This window comes from Acanthochromis polyacanthus, chromosome 13 (assembly GCF_021347895.1).
Source record: "Acanthochromis polyacanthus isolate Apoly-LR-REF ecotype Palm Island chromosome 13, KAUST_Apoly_ChrSc, whole genome shotgun sequence".
In the NCBI taxonomy this organism is placed as follows: Eukaryota; Metazoa; Chordata; class Actinopteri; family Pomacentridae; genus Acanthochromis; species Acanthochromis polyacanthus.
The window spans coordinates 4,535,414-4,559,237 of record NC_067125.1 but is presented as its reverse complement, the minus strand read 5'-3'; the positions used below and the strand labels follow the sequence as shown (position 1 = coordinate 4,559,237).

General features: G+C 41.7%; 1 protein-coding gene across 1 annotated transcript; it reads left to right on the top strand.

The window, feature by feature from the left end:
* Window positions 1–5,051: 5,051 nt before the first annotated feature.
* abcc5 (ATP-binding cassette, sub-family C (CFTR/MRP), member 5) lies at window positions 5,052–21,668 on the top strand. The gene is made up of 30 exons (XM_022220300.2): window positions 5,052–5,195; window positions 6,337–6,472; window positions 7,700–7,800; window positions 7,872–8,027; window positions 8,121–8,265; window positions 9,614–9,847; window positions 10,059–10,232; window positions 10,354–10,501; window positions 10,592–10,740; window positions 11,213–11,320; window positions 11,747–11,910; window positions 12,792–12,984; window positions 13,078–13,149; window positions 13,233–13,357; window positions 13,612–13,684; window positions 13,767–13,970; window positions 14,049–14,192; window positions 14,296–14,389; window positions 14,480–14,649; window positions 14,743–14,889; window positions 15,256–15,385; window positions 15,471–15,753; window positions 15,845–16,031; window positions 16,472–16,561; window positions 16,742–16,931; window positions 17,027–17,186; window positions 17,272–17,350; window positions 17,452–17,565; window positions 17,965–18,129; window positions 19,095–21,668. The coding sequence occupies exons 2-30, from the start codon at window positions 6,410–6,412 to the stop codon at window positions 19,194–19,196; spliced, it is 4,164 nt and encodes a 1,387-aa protein (XP_022075992.2). The 5' UTR covers window positions 5,052–5,195; window positions 6,337–6,409; the 3' UTR covers window positions 19,197–21,668.
* The last annotated feature ends 2,156 nt before the right edge of the window (window positions 21,669–23,824 follow it).

The following is a 23,824-nucleotide window of genomic DNA, read 5'->3' as shown; positions in this document are numbered from 1 at the left end:
ATTTGCTGAATTAAATGATCTCTCACTTGTGCTCTAATTTAGTTTATTCAACTTTCAGATTCTACAAACCTTTCAAAATAAAACTCAAGGTGTTTTAAATTTAATTTTTAATCTTTTATAAATTTATTAGATTCAACTTTATTGTAGTATCTTGATGAAATGTAGATATTAAGCAGCAAATAAAACTTAAGATTAATTAGGAAACCAATAAAATACACCAAGAAAGAGTGAAGTAAAATCATTTAATACAGAAATGAGGCAGAAAAAAATCAGCTGATTTAGAAATGGCAAGAAAAGTGCAATAAACTACTGAGAATCTTCTGGGTAATTTAATCAATCTGATGTTTAATTCTGGTTTTTAGTGAGTCATTTTATTCCAATGTAAAGAAAAATAATCTAGCAAATCTTTAAACATTACTTGAATCGTTTTGTCATATTTTTAATATTTGAAACATACTGAGCAAAACTTTCAGACAATGATGTGGCAAATTTAAATAATTTTGTGGAATTTTCAGAATTTTTGAGTGAATTTGAACAGATTTTTATCATTATAGAGCGTTTTATAATTCTGGTTTATTGCCAAAAAGGCGTGAAATAAATGTTCTCTGTGTTTTAGAGCTGCAGAAATTAATCAGCCAGTCCTTTGATAACATGATTGGCAGTTATACATTATAATAATATGCATCATAATAAGCACAACTTTTAGCCTCAAATGCATAATTTCTGTTTTATCTCAGGTTAAATTCTTCAAACGTGTCAGACAGGCTGATGTTTCACAGACTAAACGTTTAATCAGTGGAAGGATAAAATAATTAATGAGTAATGTTGATGTTTATCAGCTTTGTTTGGTTTAAATGAAGAAGATAAAAGTCCAGTAAAATCAGATGATTTTTTTTAATTTTCCAGGTGAACAATGATGCAACAGATTCATAAAGTTCAGTCATAATATTTGTTATTGATTATTGATGATCTGAAAAGAACAAATTTATCAGGAACAGCCTGGATATTATTTAGATATTTCCTAAATTGAGTTTTTTTTATTATTTATTTTATCCTTTGTTCTATTTTAACAATAATTTGTTGGATCTCGGGCCTGTCAGACTGAACCGGTGACGTAAGAGGGATGCGGAGGTCTCGCTCAATGTTAAAGAGAAAGGGGTTGTTTTTGTTTTGCCAAGGGAAAGGAGCAGCCTTTAATTTTATTCAGGAAACACATGCAGTAGAATCAGATGCAGCATATTGGAGGAGTCAATGGGGAAGAGAACTTTGGTTTTCATATGGGAGTAATCGGTCTGGAGGTGTCGCAATCTTACAAGGGAAATTTAAAGGGAAGATAATTGGGAAAGAATTTGACAATAATGGCAACTGGGTGATTCTGTTAGTTGAGGTTAATCTAAATGTATTTATATTGACCAATATATATGGTTACAATGACAGACAAACAAACAAAACATTGTTATCCACAATAGAAAATAAACTGGGTACATGGATGATCAAATATCCTTTAGCTAAAATAATATGGGGGGGGGGATTTCAATGTAGTAATGGATGGTAACAGGGACAGGTGGCCCCCTAGAGACGGGAAGGAAAATGACCTGGAAAATGTTTGTAATAATTTGGGATTAGTTGACATTTGGAGACAAAAACATCCATCAGAAAGAATGTCTACCAGGAGTAATAAAGATCACACACGGCAATCTCGTATAGATTTGTGGCTAATATCTGCAGACCTTCAAGAAAAAGTAGAATCAACAACTATAGAGCCTGTTCTCACAGATCATAAAGCCATCTTTATTAAAATTAACATGAATATTATTAGAACCAAGGCTGGCAGTGATTACTGGAAATTTAATGCAACTTTGTTACAAAATGAAGAGTTTCCGGTGACTGCTCAGAAAATTATTTCTCAGTATTGGAATCAGGCAAGGGTGATTAATGAATACAGCCAATGCTGGGAACTTATGAAATTTAAAATTAGACAGTTAGCAATAGTAGTAAGTAAAAAAAAGGCTAAGAGCAATATAGAAAAAGAGGGTCAGCTTGTGGCTTAAATTGCAAAAGTATCAGAGAAGACGGTACTGACAGATGAAGAAGTAACTGAAGTAACTATATTATAGCCTGGATCAAATCTATGAGAAAAGAGCTCAAGGGGCTTTTATTAGATCCCGAAGAAGATGGTTAGAGCAGGGGGAAAAATGTACCAAATACTTTTTCAACTTGGAAAAAAGGAACCAGGAAGTATCAGCAGTGAGTAAACTTAAAATAAATAATCAGGTATGCGAAAATGAAACAATTTTAGCCAAACATGTTGCAGAATTTTTTAGTGAACTTTACTCCAGAGACCAATTGAATGAAGAATGTATGAACAATTTTTTTCAGAACATAAAGCCAAATATAAGTAAAATTGATGAGCGCTTGAAAGTAGCTTGTGACGAAAAAATTACAGTGTTTGAAACTGAGAAATGTATTGATGCACTTAAAGACAATAAATCCCCGGGAAATGACGGGGTAACGAGCGAGTTTTATAAACATTTTAAAAATGCTCTAACACCGTTTCTGAGATCTGTTTTCGAAGAAGCCATTATAAAAGGGGAGTTGCCTTCAACTGCTCAACAGGGGCTCATTAAATTGATTCCAAAACCAAAAAAAGACACATTAAATATTGAGAATTGGAGACCCATTAGTTTACTTAACAATGATGCTAAAATTTTTGCCTCCTTATTCACTAAAAGGTTAAAAGTGGGATTAAATGAAATCATAGATGAGGAGCAATCCGGGTTTATACCAGGCAGGAGTATTATCAATAACATAAGACTAATTTTATACATGACAGATTATAATCAGTGTATTCCTGATGACAGCCGGGTCTTATTCGTAGATTTCTATAAAGCATTTGACACGGTTAGTCATCAATTTATATTCAAAACACTTCATATCTTTGGCTTTGGAAATCGCTTCCTAAAGGTTGTCCAGACACTTTATAAAGGAGGAAGCAGCTCAGTAAAATTGGCTAATGGAACTTCACCCAGATTCTGCATAAATAGAGGGATAAGGCAGGGCTGTCCGTTAAGTCCTTTTCTCTTTTTGTTGGTAACACAAATAAGGAATGTTCATATGAAGAAATTTAACTTTGAAGGTATACAAGCGTTGGAGAGTTACTTTAAGCTTTCCCAGCTAGCAGATGACACTGCCATTTTTGTTAAGAATCATAGAGAAATAGACAAAGTTATTGAGTGTATTAGAGTTTTTTCAAATGTTTCTGGCTTGAATATGAATGTGGGTAAATCCATGATATTGCCATTGAAGAGTTGTGTAGAACAACAGATACATGACATTCCTGTTAAATCAAGAGTGACTTACCTGGGGGTAATTGTTGACAGAAACCAGACTGATCGATGTACACTTAATTTTGAGCCAATTATTAGCCAAATAACAAATAGTTTTAAAATGTGGTTAATGAGAGATCTGTCCATATATGGTAGGACACGTGTTGCTAAAGCAGAAAGAATATCACGGTCTGCTTATCTCTCTTTGGCAATGGAGATGCCATCAAAGGTACAAACAAAATTAGATTCTGTTTGATTTCATTTGGAAGAACAAAGTACATCACCTAAAGAAGGATCTTGTGTGTAACAAAAGGGAATTGGGGGGCTTGAAGCGCTCTCTTTCCAATTACTGAATAATACATTTAAAATTAACTACTTATGCCGTTTGTTAAAAGAGAAGGTGAATATTTGGAACGTTATTCCTAATTATGTGTTTGACCAGGTAGGAGGAATTAAATTTTTACTAAAATGTAAGTACAAGATTGAGAGAGTCCCTCTTGCTTTGTCAAACTTTCACAAACAGGCATTACTCTCCTGGAGGATGATTTACAAGCGGGGCTTCTCGCCGACCAGCTGCTTCCTTTGGAGTAACGAAAGTATTCAACGCAAAAATAAATCATTATTCTTTAAAACGTGGTTTGATCAGGGAATCATTTGGACGAATCAGCTAATTAATGACCAGGGGAAAATCTTTAACTACAATGACTTTATGACTGAATTTAATTTCCTGAGTACACTGTTGTCTCCAATGCTATCCCGGGGGGCCTAATTCACCTCCTAAAAGGTGTTAAATTTAACCCTCAAATAAAAAAAAATAGGAAAACAATTATTTATTGAACAAATAGATGTGATAAGGGGAAAATGCTCAAACAGATTTGTTAGAAATCTCATACAACCAAAAACAAGAGCTGCAGCTGTGTCTCACTGGAACTCTTTGTACGGTGAGATGGACGGGGACAGGGTGTGGCTGGTCGACGAGAAGTTCTGTATAAACAATAAAATTAAAGAAGTTACTTATAAAATACTCCACAATATTTATCCTGCTAAAAAAAACATTACAAAGGTTTAAATTAGATTATAATTGTAGTTTTTGTGATAGTGAGATAGAGACTATTCCTCATGTGTTTTTCTGTGTGTGCACAGTAAGATATTCTGGACTAAAATACAGCAATTTATATCAGATATATCTGGCCGAACAATCTGCCTCCGGGAGAAGGACATCTTATTTAATGTTAAAAAAGTAGTCAATAAAGATTTGGCAACTTTTATACAATTGATTGTCATTTTAGGGAAATATCATATTCATAAAGTTAAATGGGCCGAAGAGAAACCAAATTGGAATAAATTCTATAATGAAGTAAAACAATATGTGAATGTGATTAGACAGCTGCTAAAACCCCTGAGCTTTTTGAAAGATACTGTCCTAATATGACTCTGTGATTTATTGTTTATGTTCTGCACTGTTACAAATGGTATTGAATTATTATATGCTGTCTATAATGATATTGCAACCTAAATATTGTGCGTGGGGATGGGAGGGGAGGGATGTTGTGAGTGATGTGACGAATGAAGGGCTTGCATGTGTTTTTGATTTTCTTTCTTTGTCCATTGTATTGTCTATTGTATTGTTTAGTGTAGTGCTCTTATTTTCAATAAAGGAAAGATGAAAAAAAAAAAAGGTCTCGCTCGTTTACGTCACACGCCGACTGCATCTCCCATGATGCCCCGCGCCGCCGCTGGTCCTGCTGCTGCGCTGCTGCCTCAGTGTTTACGGAGAGCGGCGGACCTGAAGGAGGACAGGAAGGACCGAGGTGCGCTCGCGCTGCGGACACGGACGGACGGACAGGAGAGACAGCGCGAGGAGGACAGGTGAGACAGCGCGAGGACCCGAGCGTCACATGTCCTTGGGTCTGTGTATAATAACCGCAGCATCAGAAATAAATAAATAACCGCAGCATCAGAAGTATTTATTCTGAAGGAGCCTCTGTCCCAGCCTCTTTTATTCTGGAAGTTTCTTTTATTCTGCGGTTTTTACAGAAATAATACTGCGGGTTTTGAAGTAATCTTTGTGTGTACAGATACCGAGTACACAGCTGTGTAATGTCACTTAAATTACAAATAATTTAAAATGTTATCGCCTCTGAATAACTGCAGATTTTCTAAGTTAAAAGAGTCGAGTGTTTTATCTTAGAAAGAATCAAAAACAGAAATTTTTATGAGAAGAAGCTGAAAAGTCAGACCCCAAATGAGTGGAGAATCCAGCTGTGATTTAGCGTCACTAATCAGGAGTTACAGAAGGAGTCCTAGTACTACTAATCATGAGGTATACAGTGGAAGGAGCCGTACCACTAATCATGGCTCAGCGTTCGTCCTCCTAAAACGACTCCACAGACAGGAACTACTACAGAACACTTCAGAACATCAACTTCTATTGACGGAAGACGAGAAAAACAACTTTTTTGCTCTTTCGGGTGAAATTTTAAGATACAACTTTGCTAAAGAACTTGCTGGAGAACATTCTTTGGTCGGATGAAGATGAATGAGTTGGGTTCAGATGTTTGGTGTGAAGCTGATCGGGACGACCACAGTGGATGCATGGACCTGACAGTGAAGAAGTAGCGTGAAAGACGTTGGGGAGATGACATCTATAGATGCGCCACGAATGTCTGAGGATGAACCAAAGTACTGGACGACAGGAGAACCATCCAGAGAACAAAACCACACAAGATGTTCCACAGAAGAATGACAGAAAACTACCAACTGGATGGGATGTGACCCAACTTGAGTCCAATAGAACATTTTTGGTGTCTTTTAGAGAGAAATCTAGATGTTTCTCAAGCAAAGAGCAGCTGAAAGAACAGTCCTAAGAGTGAAGAACATCTCTGCAGACCATGATGAGTTTCATGATACGGAGATCTGCTCACTGTGTTTTACTGCAGTATTTCAGCAGGTTGTTGTCATATATCAGCCATGTTTCTGTATTTTATCAGAGTTTTTTGGTTCTCCTCAGGTTCTCTGGAGGTTCTGAAGGTTTCGGCGTCAGTCGGGGTCAAAGGTCGCGGCTCCATGTGGTCTGATAGAAGATGAAACAACATGACTTTGGACAGAGCGAGTCTCTGCCGGGGTCAGAGGTCCACCTGCACCAGGTGAGAACAGCTTTAACCTGTGGAGGGTCCCAACAGGAGGCTCGTGGCCCTCAGAGGCTCCACTACAGGGGCCGCAGGGGACGAGGAAATATTTAGGATGTAGTTGAACTGAAACCCAAAGAAAGAAAATAGAAAAACAAAGATAAAATGTGGAAATAAATCCCTCAAAGTGCCGATGAAAAAATACTGTTTGTTTCTAGTGGAGAAAAATGAATATTTTCCAGTTTTTTTTGGACATTTTGTAAGGTTCTGTTTCTGTTATAATAGTATAAAGGTGAATAAAACCTTTAATGAGTAAAATATTAATAAATAAATGTAAACAAACTAATTATTCAACCAATTTAGAGTAACAATTAGTTGATTAATTGTTCACCTTTAAATCAATCAGCCACTATTTGAATGTTTTTCTTCAGCTAAAAACAAGCATATTTGATGTATTTATTTATTTGACAAACTGAACATCTGACTAATCAATCAATCAATAAAATATTCTGCAGATTAATCATTGGTAATCATTAGCTGCAGCCCCACACTGATAGATTAATCAGCTAATCAACACAGTAGAATTATTCAAATAAACAGCTGTTTAATATGGAACTACTAATAACTGATTGATACATGATAAGAAAATTAAACTTCAGAGTAAAGGCAGGAAAAATAGATAAAAGGCAGCTTCAAAATAAAAGCCTGGAATGAGAACAAAGCTGCTCCCACATCCCCTCTGTTTACATAATGAAGCCCCGCCCCCTGGTGATGCTGAGCGGCCCTCTGATTGGCCGAGGCCGCGGGGGGACTGTGGAGCTGCGAGGCGTGTGATTGGCCGGGGCTGAGTGAATGGAGGCGATGTGCATCACGGGGAGGAAAACGTGAGCTCTGCACGTGCTCAGTAGCAGCCTGTCTGCTGAGGGAGCTGCTGCATGTGAGCGCGCTCAGAGAGGAGCTGCAACACACACACACACACACAACACACACACACCGGGACATGTGTGTTTGTGAGGACTGGCGGTTTCACTAACAGCAGCCAGAGACCAGGTTCTGGTCCAAACCCACATCAGCAACTCTGTTACCATGGTTACCTGCAGGTTAATGTTCATCCTTTAAATTAACAGTTAACAGCCAATCAGAGGACAGGATTTCCTGTGCGTGATGAATAGTGTGTGTTTAGACCCATTTGTGTGACAGAATCCATGTCAATAAAGTTTGATTGATTGATTTTTGTGTCGTCAGGGTGCGCTGGATGATTGTGGGGCCAGATCAGTTGGTCGCCATGGTGAAAAGCTGGAGGAGGGCGGAGCTAAAGACCAGATTAAAGATGGAGACAGCGATGGGTAAGATGCCGCCATGTTTGGTCTTCCTGTGTTTGTGAGGACCTGCTGCTCAGGTGAGTGTCTCTCTGCAGGTGTGATCACCCGGTCGACAGGGCGGGGCTTTTCTCCTTCATGACGTTTCATTGGCTGACTCCGCTGGCCTTGCATGCTCGCAGGAAAGGGCAGTTCCTATTGGACGACGTCTGGCCTGTGTCCCAGCGGGAGAGTTGCCACGACAACAGCCTGAGGTAGGCGAAGCTAATGAATGATTCTTTGTCTGTATATAAATCTATATACAAGTATTGATCAATGTGTGTGTGTGTGTGTGTGTGTGTGTTCAGGCTCTGGTCTCTGTGGGACGAGGAGTTCAGGTTGAAGGGCAGCGATGCATCTTTGTGTTCAGTGGTTTGGTCTTTCTGCCGGACTCGTCTTCTCCTGTCCATCCTCTGCCTCACCGTCACTCAGCTGGCTGGGTTCAGTGGGCCGGTGAGTCAGAACCAGTTAGAGCAGTATGACACAGCTGGTCCTGTCACTTAGAACCAGTTAGACCAGTATAAACAGGGAAACTAGTAAAACTAGTAAGCCAAGGATAATTAGTAAGATCACGATGACCAGTAATATCAGTAAGACCATTACAACCACTATGACTTGTGCCTACATCAGTGTAACCACCATAACCAGCATAAGTAACATAGTCAGTATAACCACCATAACTATTACAGTAACCAGTAAAACAACGATTACCAACATAACCATTGTAACCAGTGTAACTACTAATACTAGTGTAACCTGTGTAGTCATTCTACGTAAACACGATAACCAATGTAAACACTTAACCAGTATATATATATATATAAAACTAGGATAACAAGAATTACTAATACAGTAGTTTATCTAGTATAACCACCATTGTAACGGTTATAAATATTCTAACTAGTGTAACCAGTAAAACATTATAGCTACTAGAAATATTCTGACAAGTATAACCAGTCTTACTATTATAACAAATAGGACCACTGTAACTAGTATAACTATTATGTGTATAACCAGGATAATTATTATAATTTGTAGTGTAACTTGTATTACCACCATTTTAACCAGTACACTTATTCTAACTAGTATAGCCAGTGCAATAAGTGTGACTAATGTAACCAGTATAACCAATGTAACTAGTATAACCCGTGTAAACACTATAACCAGTGTAACCGTTGTGACTAGTATAACAAGTGTGACTATTGCAAACATTCTTACCAATATAAATATTTTAACATGTACAACCAGTATAACTAGTATAACCAGTGGAACAACTATTACCAGAATAACTATTAGATCTTGTATAACCAAGTTAAATGTATTTAAATACATATTCTAACAAGTAGAACCAATATAAACATTATGACTAGTGTCACAACTGTAATCAGTATAAATATTATGATTAGTATGACCAGTGTAAGTATATAGTAACCAGTATAAACAGTGTGACTAATATAACCAGTGCAACTAGTTTGACCTATATGATCAGTATAAACGTTATTAGTGTAACAACTGTAACCAGTATAACCAGTGTAACCATTGTAACTATCATAGTAACCAATATAAATAGTATAACTAGTATGACCAGTGTAACTAGTGTAACTATCATAGTAGCCAGTATAAATATTATGGCTAGTAATAACTAGTTTAACCAGTATAACTATCATAGTAACTGGTAAAAATATTACAAATAGTATAACCCATTTTAACTAGTATGAACAGTGTAACTCTCATAGTAACCAGTATAAATATTCTAACTAGTATAACCAGTGTAACCAGTGTAGCTGTGCTGCTCCTCCAGGCGTTCGTGGTGAGGCGTCTTCTCGAGTACACCCAGCAGGAGGAGTCTGATCTGGGCTACGGGTTGCTGCTGGTTCTGGGTCTCCTGACCACGGAGCTGATCCGGTCCTGGTCTCTGGCTCTGACCTGGGCCCTGAACTACCGGACCGGAACCAGACTGAGGGGGGCCATCCTGAGTCTGGCCTTCCACAAGATCCTGAGGCTGCGCAGCGTCCGGGACAAGACCATGGGACAGGTGGACTTGTTTGTTTGTTAATTGGTCGGTTTGTTAATTAGTTGGTTGGTTTGTTGGTCAGTTTGTTGGTTGATTTTTTTGGTTTGTTTGTTAGTTGGTTTTTTGGTTGTTTGTTGGTTGGTTTGTTGGTTGGTTTGTTTGTTTGCTTGTGGAACAAATTGAGTCACATTTGTTTGTTTACGTTTGTTTTCTGTGTCCTTCCTCCCTCCAGCTGGTGAACATGTGCTCCAGTGACGGCCAGCGGATGTTTGAGGCGGCAGCAGTGGGCAGTCTGTTAGCAGGAGGCCCCCTGGTGGCCGTCCTGGGTGTCGCATACAACCTGTTCATCCTGGGGCCAACGTCTCTGCTGGGATCTGCCGTCTTCATCCTCTTCTACCCCACGATGGTCAGCACCTGTCTCCACCCATCTCTAAATGATCCTCCTTCCTCTTCTACACATGACCTACTTGTGTGATCCGATCAGGTGTATTGATCAGGTGTATTGATCACAGTGTATTGATCTTCAGATGTTTAGCTCCAGACTGACGGCATACTTCAGGAGGAAGGGCGTCGCAGTCACTGACAGACGAGTGCAGAAGATGAACGAGATCCTCAGCTACATCAAGTTCATCAAGATGTACGCCTGGGTCAAAGCCTTCTCCCAGGACGTCCAGAGTATGCACTCAACCCGACACGTGTTCACCTGGTCAACTTGTTGCCATGGTAACAAAGGTGTACAGTGATCTATTGTGTGTCTTCCCTCAGGGATCCGGGACGAGGAACGCCGGATCCTGGAGCTCACGGGCTACTTCCAGAGCATCACGGTGGGTGTGGCTCCCATCGTCGTCGTCATCGCTAGCGTGGCAACGTTCTCCGCTCACATGTTGCTAGGATACGACCTGACAGCTGCTCAGGTACCAAATTCAAACAGCACAAGCACACCTGCCTCATGTTAGTGCTGATCAGGTTCGCTGCTTGGACCTCTGTTAGCAAATAGCTGCAGCTAACAGGGTATCCTCACAAGCTATCTCTTCCAATAACTGTTAGCAATATAGCTACACTGTAAGTTTTATATGAGTTAGCATGTCAAGCTTTAGCTTTCTTTATCCCTGTTAGCATTGCAACAGGCTTTGGCTACCTTTAGTCTTAGCATTGTGAAAGGCTATAACTCGCTAGCTAACCTTCCTATAAATCTTTCTATCATTTTGGCAGGTTACAGCTAATAGGCTAGTGTTTTCACCCTTTGTTCTTTACATAATAAAATTATACACACACCAGCCTAAAGGGCTAGCCTTTCTACAATTCTTTCTTTTAGCTGTTAGCATAATGGCAGTTGGCAGCTAACTACTGAAGATGCTAACACTTCGTTTTCCGTTGTTTGTCCAGGCCTTCACCGTGGTAACAGTGTTTAACGCCATGACCTTTGCCTTGAAGGTGACTCCGTTTTCTGTCAAGTCTCTGTCTGAGGCTTCAGTTGCCATGGAAAGATTCAAGGTGCGACACCTGAACTCCTTTTGCCTGACATCCTTCCTGCATATTTACTTCAGCTGCTTCTGCTGGTTCGTTGTATTGAGAGGTTTGAGGGTTCAGCTGTTCACTGACAGCAGGACAGATGGATGGTTGCTAAATGATTGTTGAACGGTTGTTAATGGTTGTATAATGGTTGTCTAATAGCTGACGGATGGTTGTTAAATCGTTGTATCATGGTTGATGAACGGTTGCCAAATGGTTGATGAGTGGTTGCCGAATGGTTGATGAACGGTTGATGAATGGTTGTTGAACGGTTGATGAATGGTTGTAGAATGGTTGCTGAATGGTTAATGAATAGACTGCTTGGACGGAGGGATGAATAAGCAGGAGGATGAGTGGATGAACTCAGTGAGCAGAAACAGAGCTCATGTGTCCTCTGTTTATCCTCAGAGTCTCTTCCTGTTGCCGGAGGTTGACGCTGTCCGAGCATTGCCTGCTGATCCGCAGGTTGCCGTGGAGATGTGTGGCGCCAGTCTGGCGTGGGAGGGGGGCGGGCAGAGCGCCCAGCCAAGTCCATGTGTCCGAGCAGCCAACAGACACCGACAGAGAGACAAGTAACCTCATATATTCATCTGTTCAGACTGAAAATCAATCAGAAAATTAATGAACATGTTTGTAATTTTAGACTCACTGTAGTGAAACAGCTGTTTCATTATTATATCTTAATTAAAGGCAATTGTTTCAATTATTTTAATCTGAAAACTTGAGACCTGTCCTTTTAAAACTTCTGTCTTGACTTGGACTTGCCCTCTGAAGACTTGAGCCTTGTCCCGTAAAGACTTCAGACTTGAATTTATCCTCTGATGATTTGAGACTTGCCCTGTAAATATTTGAAATCTTATTTGCTTCTCCTCTGAATATCTGAGAATCTGACTTGTCCTCTGAAGACTTAAGGCTTGTAATCTGAAGACCAAAGATTTGAGACTTGTCCTCTCAGGACTTAAGAACCTGACTTGAACTTTCCCTTTGAGAACTTCAGACCTGACTTGGACTTGTCCGGTAAATACTTAAGACATGCCTTGGACTTGCTCTCTGAAGACTTGAACCTTTGAACTTATTATCTGAAGACTTGAGACTTGTCCTGTAAGGATATGGAACCTGACTTGGACTTGTCCTCTAAAGATTTGAGACTTTTCTAGTACTTGTCCTGTGAAGACCTGAGAGTTGCCCTTTGAAGACTTGAGACCTGACTTGGATTCTTCTTCTGAAGACTTAAAACCTAACTTTGACTCGTCCTCTAAAGACTTGAGGTTATCCTTTAAAGACTTGGTACCTAACTTGAACTTGCCCTCCAAATACTTGAGACTTCTCCTCTGAAGACTTGAGACTTGTCCTCTGAGGACTTTAGACCTGACTTAGACTTGTCCCATAAGAAAAATTGAGACCTGACTTGGACTTGGTTGGAACCTTTTAAACCAGGTGTGTTGGTGTCCAGGTGCAGAGACTCGACCGTGCTGCAGGAGGAGGACGAGGACGAGGAGCAGGAGGAGGCGACCGGCTCACTGCTGAGGGGGGGAGCAGGAGACTCTAGTCCAGAAGAGGAGACGTGTCCTCCACTGGTGTCTGTCCCCTCCGTCCCCCAGCGGCTCCAGAGCTCCCTTCACTGCATCAAACTGAGCATCCAGCAGGTACGTCCACCAATCAGGAGCAAGAACTGGAACACCTGAGGGCATGACATCACTCAGAAATGTCTACCTCCACCTGTCTGTCTGTCTGTCCAGGGGAAGCTGCTGGGTGTCTGTGGGAGTGTCGGCAGTGGAAAGACTTCCCTGATCTCGGCCATCTTGGGACAGGTGATGTTACTTCCTTTTCCTACCAGCCTGCTCCTGAACAGTATTGATCACTGATCCCTGATTATTGATCGGTGTTCTGACAGATGACGCTGCTGGAGGGCAGCGTGGCTGTCAGGGGACGACTAGCCTACGTGGCTCAACAGGCCTGGATCCTGAACGCAACGCTGAGAGACAACATCCTGTTTGGACACGAGTACCAGGAGGACAGGTGAGAGGGAGACAGATGAGAGGGAAACACCTGGAGGACAGGTGAGAGGATGAGAGGAAAGATGAGAGGGAGAGAGGACATAGGTAGACAGGTGAGAGGATGAGAAGACAGGTGAGAGGGAAACACCTGGAAGACTTGTGAGAAGATAAGAATACAGATGCGGGGGGAGACAGGTGAGAGGAAAAGAGGACAGATGAGAAGATACCAGGACAGGTGTGTCCTCAGACCCACGTGGTGTCTGTCTGTCTCTGCAGGTATCAGTCCGTCCTCAGCGCCTGCTGTCTGAGACCGGACATCGCCCTGCTGCCCGGCGCTGACCTCACAGAGGTGACATCACATTGTTTCACCTGCATCACTAGCAGGCCTCACCTGTTCACACTCTGACCACTTCATATTTCTGTCCAATCAGATCGGAGAACGTGGCGCCAACCTGAGCGGTGGGCAGCGGCAGCGAATCAGCTTGGCCCGAGCTCTGTACAGCGACCGGGACGTTTACATTCTGGACGACCCGCTCAGCGCCCTCGACGCCCACGTGGCCAATCACATTTTCCGTAACGCCATCAGGAAGCAGCTTCGCCACAAGACCGTCGTGTTCGTCACACATCAGCTGCAGGTGAGTCTCCACACAGGTACAGTGATGAACGGCTGCAGGTGGTTACCCTGGTGATAACAGGTGTGTCTGTGTGTGTAGTACCTGGTGGACTGTGATGATGTCATCCTGATGAGGGAGGGCAGTATTGTGGAGCAGGGTAACCATGACAACCTGATGAAGCTGAACGGAGACTACGCCGCCATGTTTAACCACTTCCAGCTGGGAGACACTCCGTACATAGAGGTACCTGTCTATCTGTACGAATGTCTGTCTTACTGTCTGTTCATGTGTCTGTCCATCCATGCCTAACTGTCTTTCTGTCTCTGACCACCTGTCTCTGTCTCAGGCTCCCAGCAGGAAGTCTGGAGGCTCTCAGAGGAAACCAGCAGACAGTAAACCTGGATCAGTGAAGAAGAACATGCCTGTCGTCAAGGAAAACGGTAGCATAAACTTTATTTAAATGTCCGCAGAGACAATGAAAACAGCCCCAGTTTTTTACATTTGTTCTTCCTGGTCATGTGACTCTGAAGGGGAGGAGCAGCAGTGTGGGGGCGTGGTCTGGCCAGCGTTTCGACGCTATGTGGCGGCATGTGGTGGCTCCACATCCTGCCTGCTTATCCTGGCTCTGTTTGTTCTCAACGTGGGAAGCTCCGCCTTCTGCCAGTGGTGGCTCAGCTACTGGATCAACCAGGGCAGCGGGGTGAGCACGCTCAGTGCATCCTCCTCTTCATCACCTCCTTCCTCTTCTCTTTTCACCTCCCTGTTATCACTTTCTCCTCCTCTGCTTTTACAGAACACCACGGTAACCCAGGGCAACAGCTCCATGGTGAGCGTCAGCATGAAGGACAATCCCATGATGCAACAGTACGCTGCCATTTATGCCTCCTCCATGGGAGTCATGCTGCTCTTCAAGCTCTTCAGAGGCATCGCATTCGTCAAGGTCAGGACATCTGACAGGTTCATGATCCTACTGACTGGTCCAGACCTGATCTGATGGTCCAGTCTGGGTCACTGGTCCGGTCTTATCCTGGTCAGCTGAACCATTCTGGATCTTCTTGTCAAGTCTGGTTCAGTCAGGTCTGCTGGTCATGTCTGGACTTTCTTGTCCACTGTAGGTCAGCAGGTCTGATCTAGTCTGAGTCTACTGGTTTGCTGAGTCTTTTACAGTCTAGATCTATTGGTCCAGACTGGATCTGTCAGTCCACTGTAGTCTGGGTTAGCTGGTCCAGTCTGGATTCTTCTTGTCCAGTCTGAGTCTACTGGCCTGTTCTAGGTTGACATTGAGTCTTTGCTCTTGTCTCTTCAGGGAACTCTGCGAGCCTCCTCCAAGCTGCATGATGAGCTCTTCCATAAGATCCTTCGCTGCCCCATGAAGTTCTTCGACACAACACCCTCTGGACGGATCCTCAACCGCTTCTCCAAGGACATGGATGAAGGTAGGGGCTGGAACCTGACCACAGTCTGAGGTTCTTTTCATTACCAGACAGAATAACAGCTTGTTCTTCCTCTGTGTTTCCCCAGTCGACACTCGTCTGCCCTTCCAGGTAGAGATGTTCATCCAGAATGTGATCCTGGTCTTCTTCTGCCTGGGGGTCATCAGCTGTGTGTTCCCGTGGTTCCTGGTGGCGGTGGGTCCTCTGGTTGTGCTCTTCACGGTGCTCCACAGCGTCTCCAGGGTCTTCATCCGGGAGCTGAAACGGCTGGACAACGTGACGATGTCGCCCTTCATGTCCCACATCACCTCCACCATCCAGGGCCTGGCCACGCTGCAGGCCTATGGCCGGAACCAGGACTTCCTCCACAGGTAGGTTCAGGTCAAAACCATGAACCAAATGCCCTGAGATCCAGAGCATCACTGTGGACATGAACACCAGACCGTGTGTTGTTGCTTCCAGGTACCAGGTTCTGCTGGACCAGAACCAGGCTCCGTTCTACCTGTTTAACTGTGCGATGCGCTGGTTGGCGGTCCGGCTGGACGTCATCAGTGTGGCTCTGATCAGCACCACCGCCCTGATGATGGTCCTGATGCACGGCCAGATCTCCCCCGCCTACGCTGGCCTCGCCATCTCCTACGCCGTGCAGGTAAGTTTCCATGGAGACTGTTTGTTCATTTACACTCTTGTGATTCCTGTTATCACCTCACCTGACCAGGTTTGGCCTAGAGATGGTTAAAGAATGGCAGAAGAAGACAAAAACCTCAGAGGAAGAGATGAAATTTAAAGAAAAATTAATAAAAAGTGTAGCTTTTCAACTATATTGCATTTTAAAGAAAGCTTAAGAAGACAAGGGCAAAACAGGAAACAAGTAATAGAGACAGGAGAGAGTAAAGGAAACAAGGATATGAGAGGATATTTGTTCTGTAATGTCTGCAGCATGAATTAAACTTTAATGAACTTTGATGTTCGCCATGTCTGAAATACACAGCATCATCCATGTCTGAGAAAGACTTGCCTCACCTTTAAATGAGGAACCTTTATGTATAAAGCCATATTTTAGATACTGAAGAAAGAAATTTATATCAGTTAACAGGGCTGTTCCAGTTCACGGTGCGTTTGGCTTCCGAGACTGAAGCTCGGTTCACCTCCGTGGAGAGAATCCATCATGACATCCAGGTACTGCTGCGGTTCTCTTATTTCAGAGATTCTGTTTATTGTGATATGAAACAAAAAAACAAGAAAGCGAAGAAGCTAAAAACAGCAAGGTGGTCAGTCCGTCATCTTCTGAACAATCTTTAAAGATGAATCAGTAATCTTCAGTGAACTTCTGGTGTTTATGTGCTGCCTGTGTCTCAGTTTCTGTCCCAGGAGGCCCCGGCTCGTGTCCGAGGTCGGGCCCCTCCGGTGGACTGGCCCCAGCAGGGGGAGCTGGTGTTCAGGGAAGTGGAAATGAGGTACCAGGAGAACCTTCCTCTGGTCCTGAACAAGATATCCTGCACCATCCAGCCCAAGGAGAAGGTCGGCATCGTGGGAAGGACCGGATCAGGTAGGAGGATGTCCTGCCCTCTGGTGGTGAAACACAGTAACTACATACAGTGTCTCTGTAGAGGACAGCGTTTCATTCTGTCTGTCTGTCCTCAGGGAAGTCTTCTCTGGGCGTAGTCCTGTTCAGGCTGGTGGAGCATTGTGGCGGCTCCATCCTGATCGATGGGGTGGACATCAGTGACATCGGACTGGCCGATCTCCGGAGCAAACTGTCCATCATCCCTCAGGACCCAGTGCTGTTCAGCGGGACAGTCAGGTAGGAACACCTACATGAGGACACTGTCCACTTCCTGTCCTCTGATGTCCTGTTGTTGATCAGGTGAGTCTCTGTGTGTCTTCAGGTCCAACCTGGATCCCTTTAACCAGTACAGCGAGCAGCAGATCTGGGACGCTCTGGACAGGAGTCACATGAAGGAGTGTGTAAGTCCACCGGAGGTTCTTCTTCTTTGTCTTCACTTCGTAGTCTGTCCTGCAGCGCTGCCAACACAATCCATCTGTCTTTCTGCCCGTCTGTCTCTCAGGTGTCCCAGCTGCCCCTGAAGTTGGAGTCGGAGGTGGTGGAGAACGGAGACAACTTCTCTGTGGGAGAAAGACAGCTGCTGTGTGTCGCCAGAGCTCTGCTGAGACAGTGCAAGGTAAGAGACAGACAGGTCCATCAGAAAGACAGACAGGTCCATTTGAGAGACAGACAGGCCCATCAGAGAGACAGACAGGTGAACCAGAGAGACAGACAGGTGAACCAGAGACAGACAGGTCCATCAGAGAGACAGACAGGTGAACCAGAGAGACAGACAGGTGAACCAGAGACAGACAGGTCAAACAGAGAGACAATAAGGTTTATCATAGAGACAGGTAAGTCAATCGAAAAGACAAGACAGGTCAATGAGAGAGACAGACAGGTAAGTGAGAGAAAGTGACAGGTAAATGTAAATGACAGACAGGTTAAAAAACAGACAGGTTTATCAGCAGTCTGATTGGACAGGTTAGAGCTTCTCGCCCCCTCGCTGTCCTCTGATTGGCTGTCCTACCACCAGGTGCTGATCCTGGACGAAGCCACGGCAGCGATGGACGCTGAGACGGACGCTCTGATCCAGGAGACCATCAGGAGCTCGTTCCAGGACTGCACCACGCTGACCATCGCTCACCGCCTCCACACCGTCCTCGCCTCCGACCGCATCATGGTGCTCAACCAGGGACAGGTACCAACCAATCAGAGTCCACCATTGTAATACCAGTATACACCATTATAATACTAGGATAAGCCCATCATACGCCAACATAGCACAAGTATACACAACCAGAACACCAGTATATACCAGTATAGCACTCCAGTATAATGCCCAATATACACCAGTATAAGACCCGTATACTCCAGTATACCACCAATATGCACCACTGTAACACCAGTATCAACCAGTATACCATTGGTATACACCATTATATCACCAATATACACCATTATATCATCAGCATACACCAGTTTAACACCAGTATCCACCAGTATCCTCAAGTATAACACCAGTATACACCAATGTCCACCATTATCCACCAGTATACCACCAGTATCCCCCAGTATAACACCAGTATACACCAATATACACCAGTATACACCATTATACCACCTATATCCAACAGTATACCACCAGTATTAACCACTATATCACCAGTATACACCTGTATACACCATTATAACACCAGTACCCACCAGTATACACCAGTATACACCAGTTTAACACCAGTATCCTCCAGTACAAAAACAGTATCCACCAGTCTGACACCAGTATCCACCAGTATAAGACCAGTATACACCAATGTCCACCATTATCTACCATTATAACACCTATATCCACCAGTATCCACCAGTATCCACCAGTATACACCATTATAACACCTATATCCACCAGTATACCACCAGTATTAACCACTATATTACCAGTATACACCAGTATCCACCAGTATAACACCAATATACACCAGTATCCACCAGTCTGACACCAGTATCCACCAGTATAGCACCAATATACACCAGTATCCACCAGTCTGACACCAGTATCCACCAGTATAGCACCAATATACACCAGTATCCACCAGTCTGACACCAGTATCCTTCAGTATAACACCAGTACCTGCTCTGATAAGTGATCCTCGTCTGTGATTGGCTCAGGTGGTGGAGTTTGACGTGCCGTCCAGGCTGCTGGCCAATGAGAATTCTCGGCTGTGCTCGATGTTGGCCGCCATAGAGAACAAGATCTCAGTGCGAGGATGAAGATGAGGAGGAAGGCCGTCCCAGTGCTCCCAGTCCTCCCAGTATGAGCTGAAGGTGCTGTGAGTCCCGTACTGTAAGACTCTGGAGCTCAGAGTCGGATCGCTGACGTTTCTACTGTTGCTTTTTATGCAACATGTTTGTCTTTAATCATGTTTTCGTGGGTTTTTATGACCTGATTTCAAGCAGGTCTCATTATTGCTGTTGTTTTATGACCTGGCGTCATGTGATTGGATGCCAGGCTTCAGTTCGTGTAAAAAAATAATGTCTGAAACTGTTAATTTAATCTTCTCAACCTTTGGTCTTTTTCAGTATTATTATTACGTATGCTCGGTTTGAAAGCTTGACTCAGCTGTTGACACAAACATGATGTTCAAACTGTAGATTATTGATTTATTGATTTTAACTGGACTGATTATGTGTCAGAAATAAGCAAATGTTTTCACAGTACAAGAGAAAGTTGAGATGTCTGAGCTTTTCTTGCCTTTTTATATATTTTTTTCTTTCTTTTTCTTTCGTTTTTGCCTTTTTCAGTCAGTGATGGTGCTGCCCTCTACAGGACAAACATCAAAGTTTCATCTCAAATAATCACATTTTTACAATCAGTTCTTCTTGACCGTCTCTGATTTATTACAGCATAAAATTTAGGATATCTTCACTACCATTCAGAAATCTGGGGTCACTTAGAAATGTCCTTATTTTTTGAAAGAAAAACACGTTTTGTCAATGAAGATAACATGAAATGAATCATAAATCCAGTGCAGACATTGTTAATGTGGTAAATGACTGTTCTAGCTGGAAACAGCTGATTTTTAATGGAATATCTCCATAGGGGTACAGAGGAACATTTCCAGCAACCATCACTCCTGTGTTCTAATGCTACATTGTGTTAGCTAATGGTGCTGAAAGGCTAACTGGTGATTAGAAAACCCTCGTGCAGTTATGGACAAAAGTGTGAGTTTTCATGCAAAACATGAAATTGTCTGGATGACCCCAAACTTTTGAACGGTAGTGTGTAAAAGATAAGTTAGATATTGTTCAGAAAATACCACTAGCTGGCTTTGTTCCTTTTTGCACATTTTAAGTCACCCACAATCAGAGATTATTTCATCAAATTGTCCGATATTGGAGATTCTGAATGACTGACATGATGAGAAATAACACTGAAAGTTTTGGGTTTTTAGATGAAACATTTCCTGAGATGTTGTCGTTCAAACAACCTTAAGATTTCAAATATTTGATATAAAAATCAAACATTTTAGAAATACCACTTTATGTTTATGACAATGAAGTTTTAAGCAAATCAGAGCTGGTTAAGCAGAAGGAACCTGATGATTTGAGATGGAATAACCCAAATGTAAAATGTAAAAAAACACATATAAACAAATAACGTAAACATATTTTCAACACCTATAATATTACCTATATCACAGCAGACATTTACATCAGTAATAACACAAACATAAGTGACTGAATTAATGAGAACATTTGCTTTATTTATGTGTTGTTTTCCAGTTAACCTGATAAAACCTGAGTTATAATCTCCCGTCAGTGAAGCAGATTTCAGGTTAATGATGCTCTCAGCTGTCAGACAAACATGAAATAGTTTGTATATTTATAACTTTTAAGCTGCTAATAAGTCTGAAAGTTGCATTTTTTATTATACAAATGTTAGTTTGGGTTCACCAGATGCTGTTTTACATCTAGACAATAGGTGGTGCCAAAACATGACAAAAACTACACAATAAACAACAAAAACATGACATAAAATCACGAAAACAAGACATAAAATGACAAAAACAGAAATCACTATGTATTTATAATTTATAAGCCTCTAATGACTCCAAAAGCTGCATTATTTATTATTCAGATGTTAGTGTGGGTTCATTAGATGCTGTTTTACATGCAGACAGCAGGTGGCGCACAGCAACCCTGAGGTCCGTAAATATAGATGTAAGAGTCGTTTCACTTTAAAATATAACCACATAGACACTGGTTTTAGGTAAATTCAAAGCTGCTAATTAAACCTTTTCCCATTTTTTCCGTTTATAAATGTACTAAAATATATTATCTACTGTATTACATTATAGGTATAATAAACAATAACTGAGTGGAACTCCATTAACTGACATTTAAGTGTTAAGTCGGAAACCTGTTTTGTTTTTGCAGTAGCAGTGGTCGGCCTGCAGGGGGCAGCACTGAGTCTCACCCTTACAGAGACACTTTAATGTTGTGTTTTCTCCTGTTACATGTTTCAGACTCACCTATTTGACTTCCTGCCCAGGTGAGCGAGCAGCTGATGGACATTAAACTGCCAACGAGACGCGAACGTTTTATTATTTTGTGTATTTTTTTTGGATAAGTGAGCGAGCAGCTGTGAAACGTCTCTGTTTGTGTGTCTGCTGTATATTTTCTAACAGCCTTATAGCATGACGACTTCATAAATGCCAATAAAACTATTTTAGGACAAACACATCCCGCTGCCTCCATTAATTAATGTTTAATTAATCTGAATGAATCCGTCACAGTCGAATTAAAGAGGGTCAGAGAGTCTCCAGCTGCTTCATGTTGTTTCAACAGCTTCAAACACAAAAACGTGTTTTTATTAAAGTATTTTATTGTTATTTTCAGTTTGAATGAAAAACAAAAAAATAACAAAGAGAAAATTATTTTAATTTGATATATGTGCATAGATGTGCATTAATGAATGTTTAAATGAATAAATACATAAATATATAGATGAATGAATGGATTAATGTTTACAAAAATAAATACATGAATTAGTGAAATAGTGGATGATGGATGGATGATTTAGAGAATATCTTGATTAATGATGAATAAATGGTTTAATTTATAATAAATGAATGAATAAATAAATGTTTAAATGTTTAAATAACTAAATCAATAGATGGGTGAATACATTAATAAATGGTTGAGTGAATGAATGAAACCTGATATAAATCTCTGATGTGAATGAATGGATGAATGGAAAAACAACATTTAAATGAGTAAATAAATTAATAAATGATGAAAAATAGGTAATTATGTGAATGGATTAATTAATGAATTTCTGCAATTTCTTGTTGATCCTGATTACAATAAATGTGCGAATACATGAATGAATGGATGAATGAATGAATGATATTTAACTGAGTAAATAAATAACTGAATGGATGAAAAAACGAGGTAATCGATAAATGAAAAGATTACTTAACGACTGCAGTGTCCTGTTGACATCCAACCTAAAAAATAATCTAAATGAATGAATGAGTTAATTAATTAGTCAATAAATTAATAAATCAATGAACAAATAAATGAGTGACTAATGAATGGCTGAATAAATGAATGAGTGAATAAATGAATAAATAAATGAACAAATCAACTAATGAGTGAATAAATGAATAAATAGATGAATGAGTGAATAAATAAATGAATAAATGAGTGAATGAATAACTGAATGAATGAATAATTGATGAGTGAGTGAGTGAGTGAATGAATGAATGAATGAATAAATTAATAAATGAGTTATAATTAAATAAATTAATGAGTGCATAAATGGATGAATGAATGAATGAATGCGGTTCCAGACCCTCCTGTCCCCGGTTCTCCGCTAGTCTTTTCTCCGGTGCTCCCCTACTCCCGTCCCCGGCTCCGTAGCGCCCCCTGCGGCCTGCTGAAACTTTTCTCCCGCTGTTGTTACTTCCTGTTTTGTCCGGAGCGGAGCCTCCTCCGTCCTCTCGGTCCCGTCGGTCCTCCGCCGGTGTCTCCTCGTCTTTGTTCCTTAAAGTCTCCGTCCTCCGTCCCCTCCTCAGTCTGTCCTCTCCGACTCACCTACAGCTAACGTCCGCACACCGGGAGGACCTGGATCCAGTGACCGGGACGCAGAGCAGACTGCAGGCTGAGCTCACAGGAGGAGCCGGTGTCTGTGTGGTTCTCCTAATGGATTTTACATAAATGTTTGTCCTCTAAACCCTCAATAATGCGCTCCGTACGGCTAATGCTAATTACCCAGAGTGCTGATTAGCCGGCTGCGCTAACCGGGTCCGGAGGACTAGTTAAATAAACTAGTTAATGCTGACCTCCGGCTCTGTCCGCTTAAAGTGCCTGTTTTTTAAAGCTACTCTGGTCCGCTAAAGGTGCTAATTTACGGTAAGCTAGCAGCCACTGAACCCGGCTCCAAGTGCAGTTCAGTCGGTTAAACTTGAGGTTTTTTTATTTACCATTTAGCTCAGAGAATCAAACTCTCCTCTTCATTAAAGTGTCCTTAAGGTTTTTTGTCTTGGGTTTATGTTCAGGTAAACTTTATTTTAGTTTTTTTTTTTGGAATGTAGTTTGGCCCGGTTTATAGTCAGGCAGTTTCTAGTTTAAAACTAGATTTGAATGTAGGCTACGTTTGGTTAAACCGGGCTAAAAGTGTACTCTAAACGTAGGAGATTCCAGTAAATATAAGAGAAGCAGGTTTAAGTTAAGTTCTGGCTCACAAGTGACCTTATTGTGTTTTATTTTTAATCTAGTTTTCGCTCCGCGTTAAATTAGACGTTTGGTGAATGGGGTTCTGAATGTAGTTAAGTCGAGGCTAAAGTTAGCTAGTTCGACTAGGTTTAAATGTAGAGGAAGGGTTTCGAGTTGTT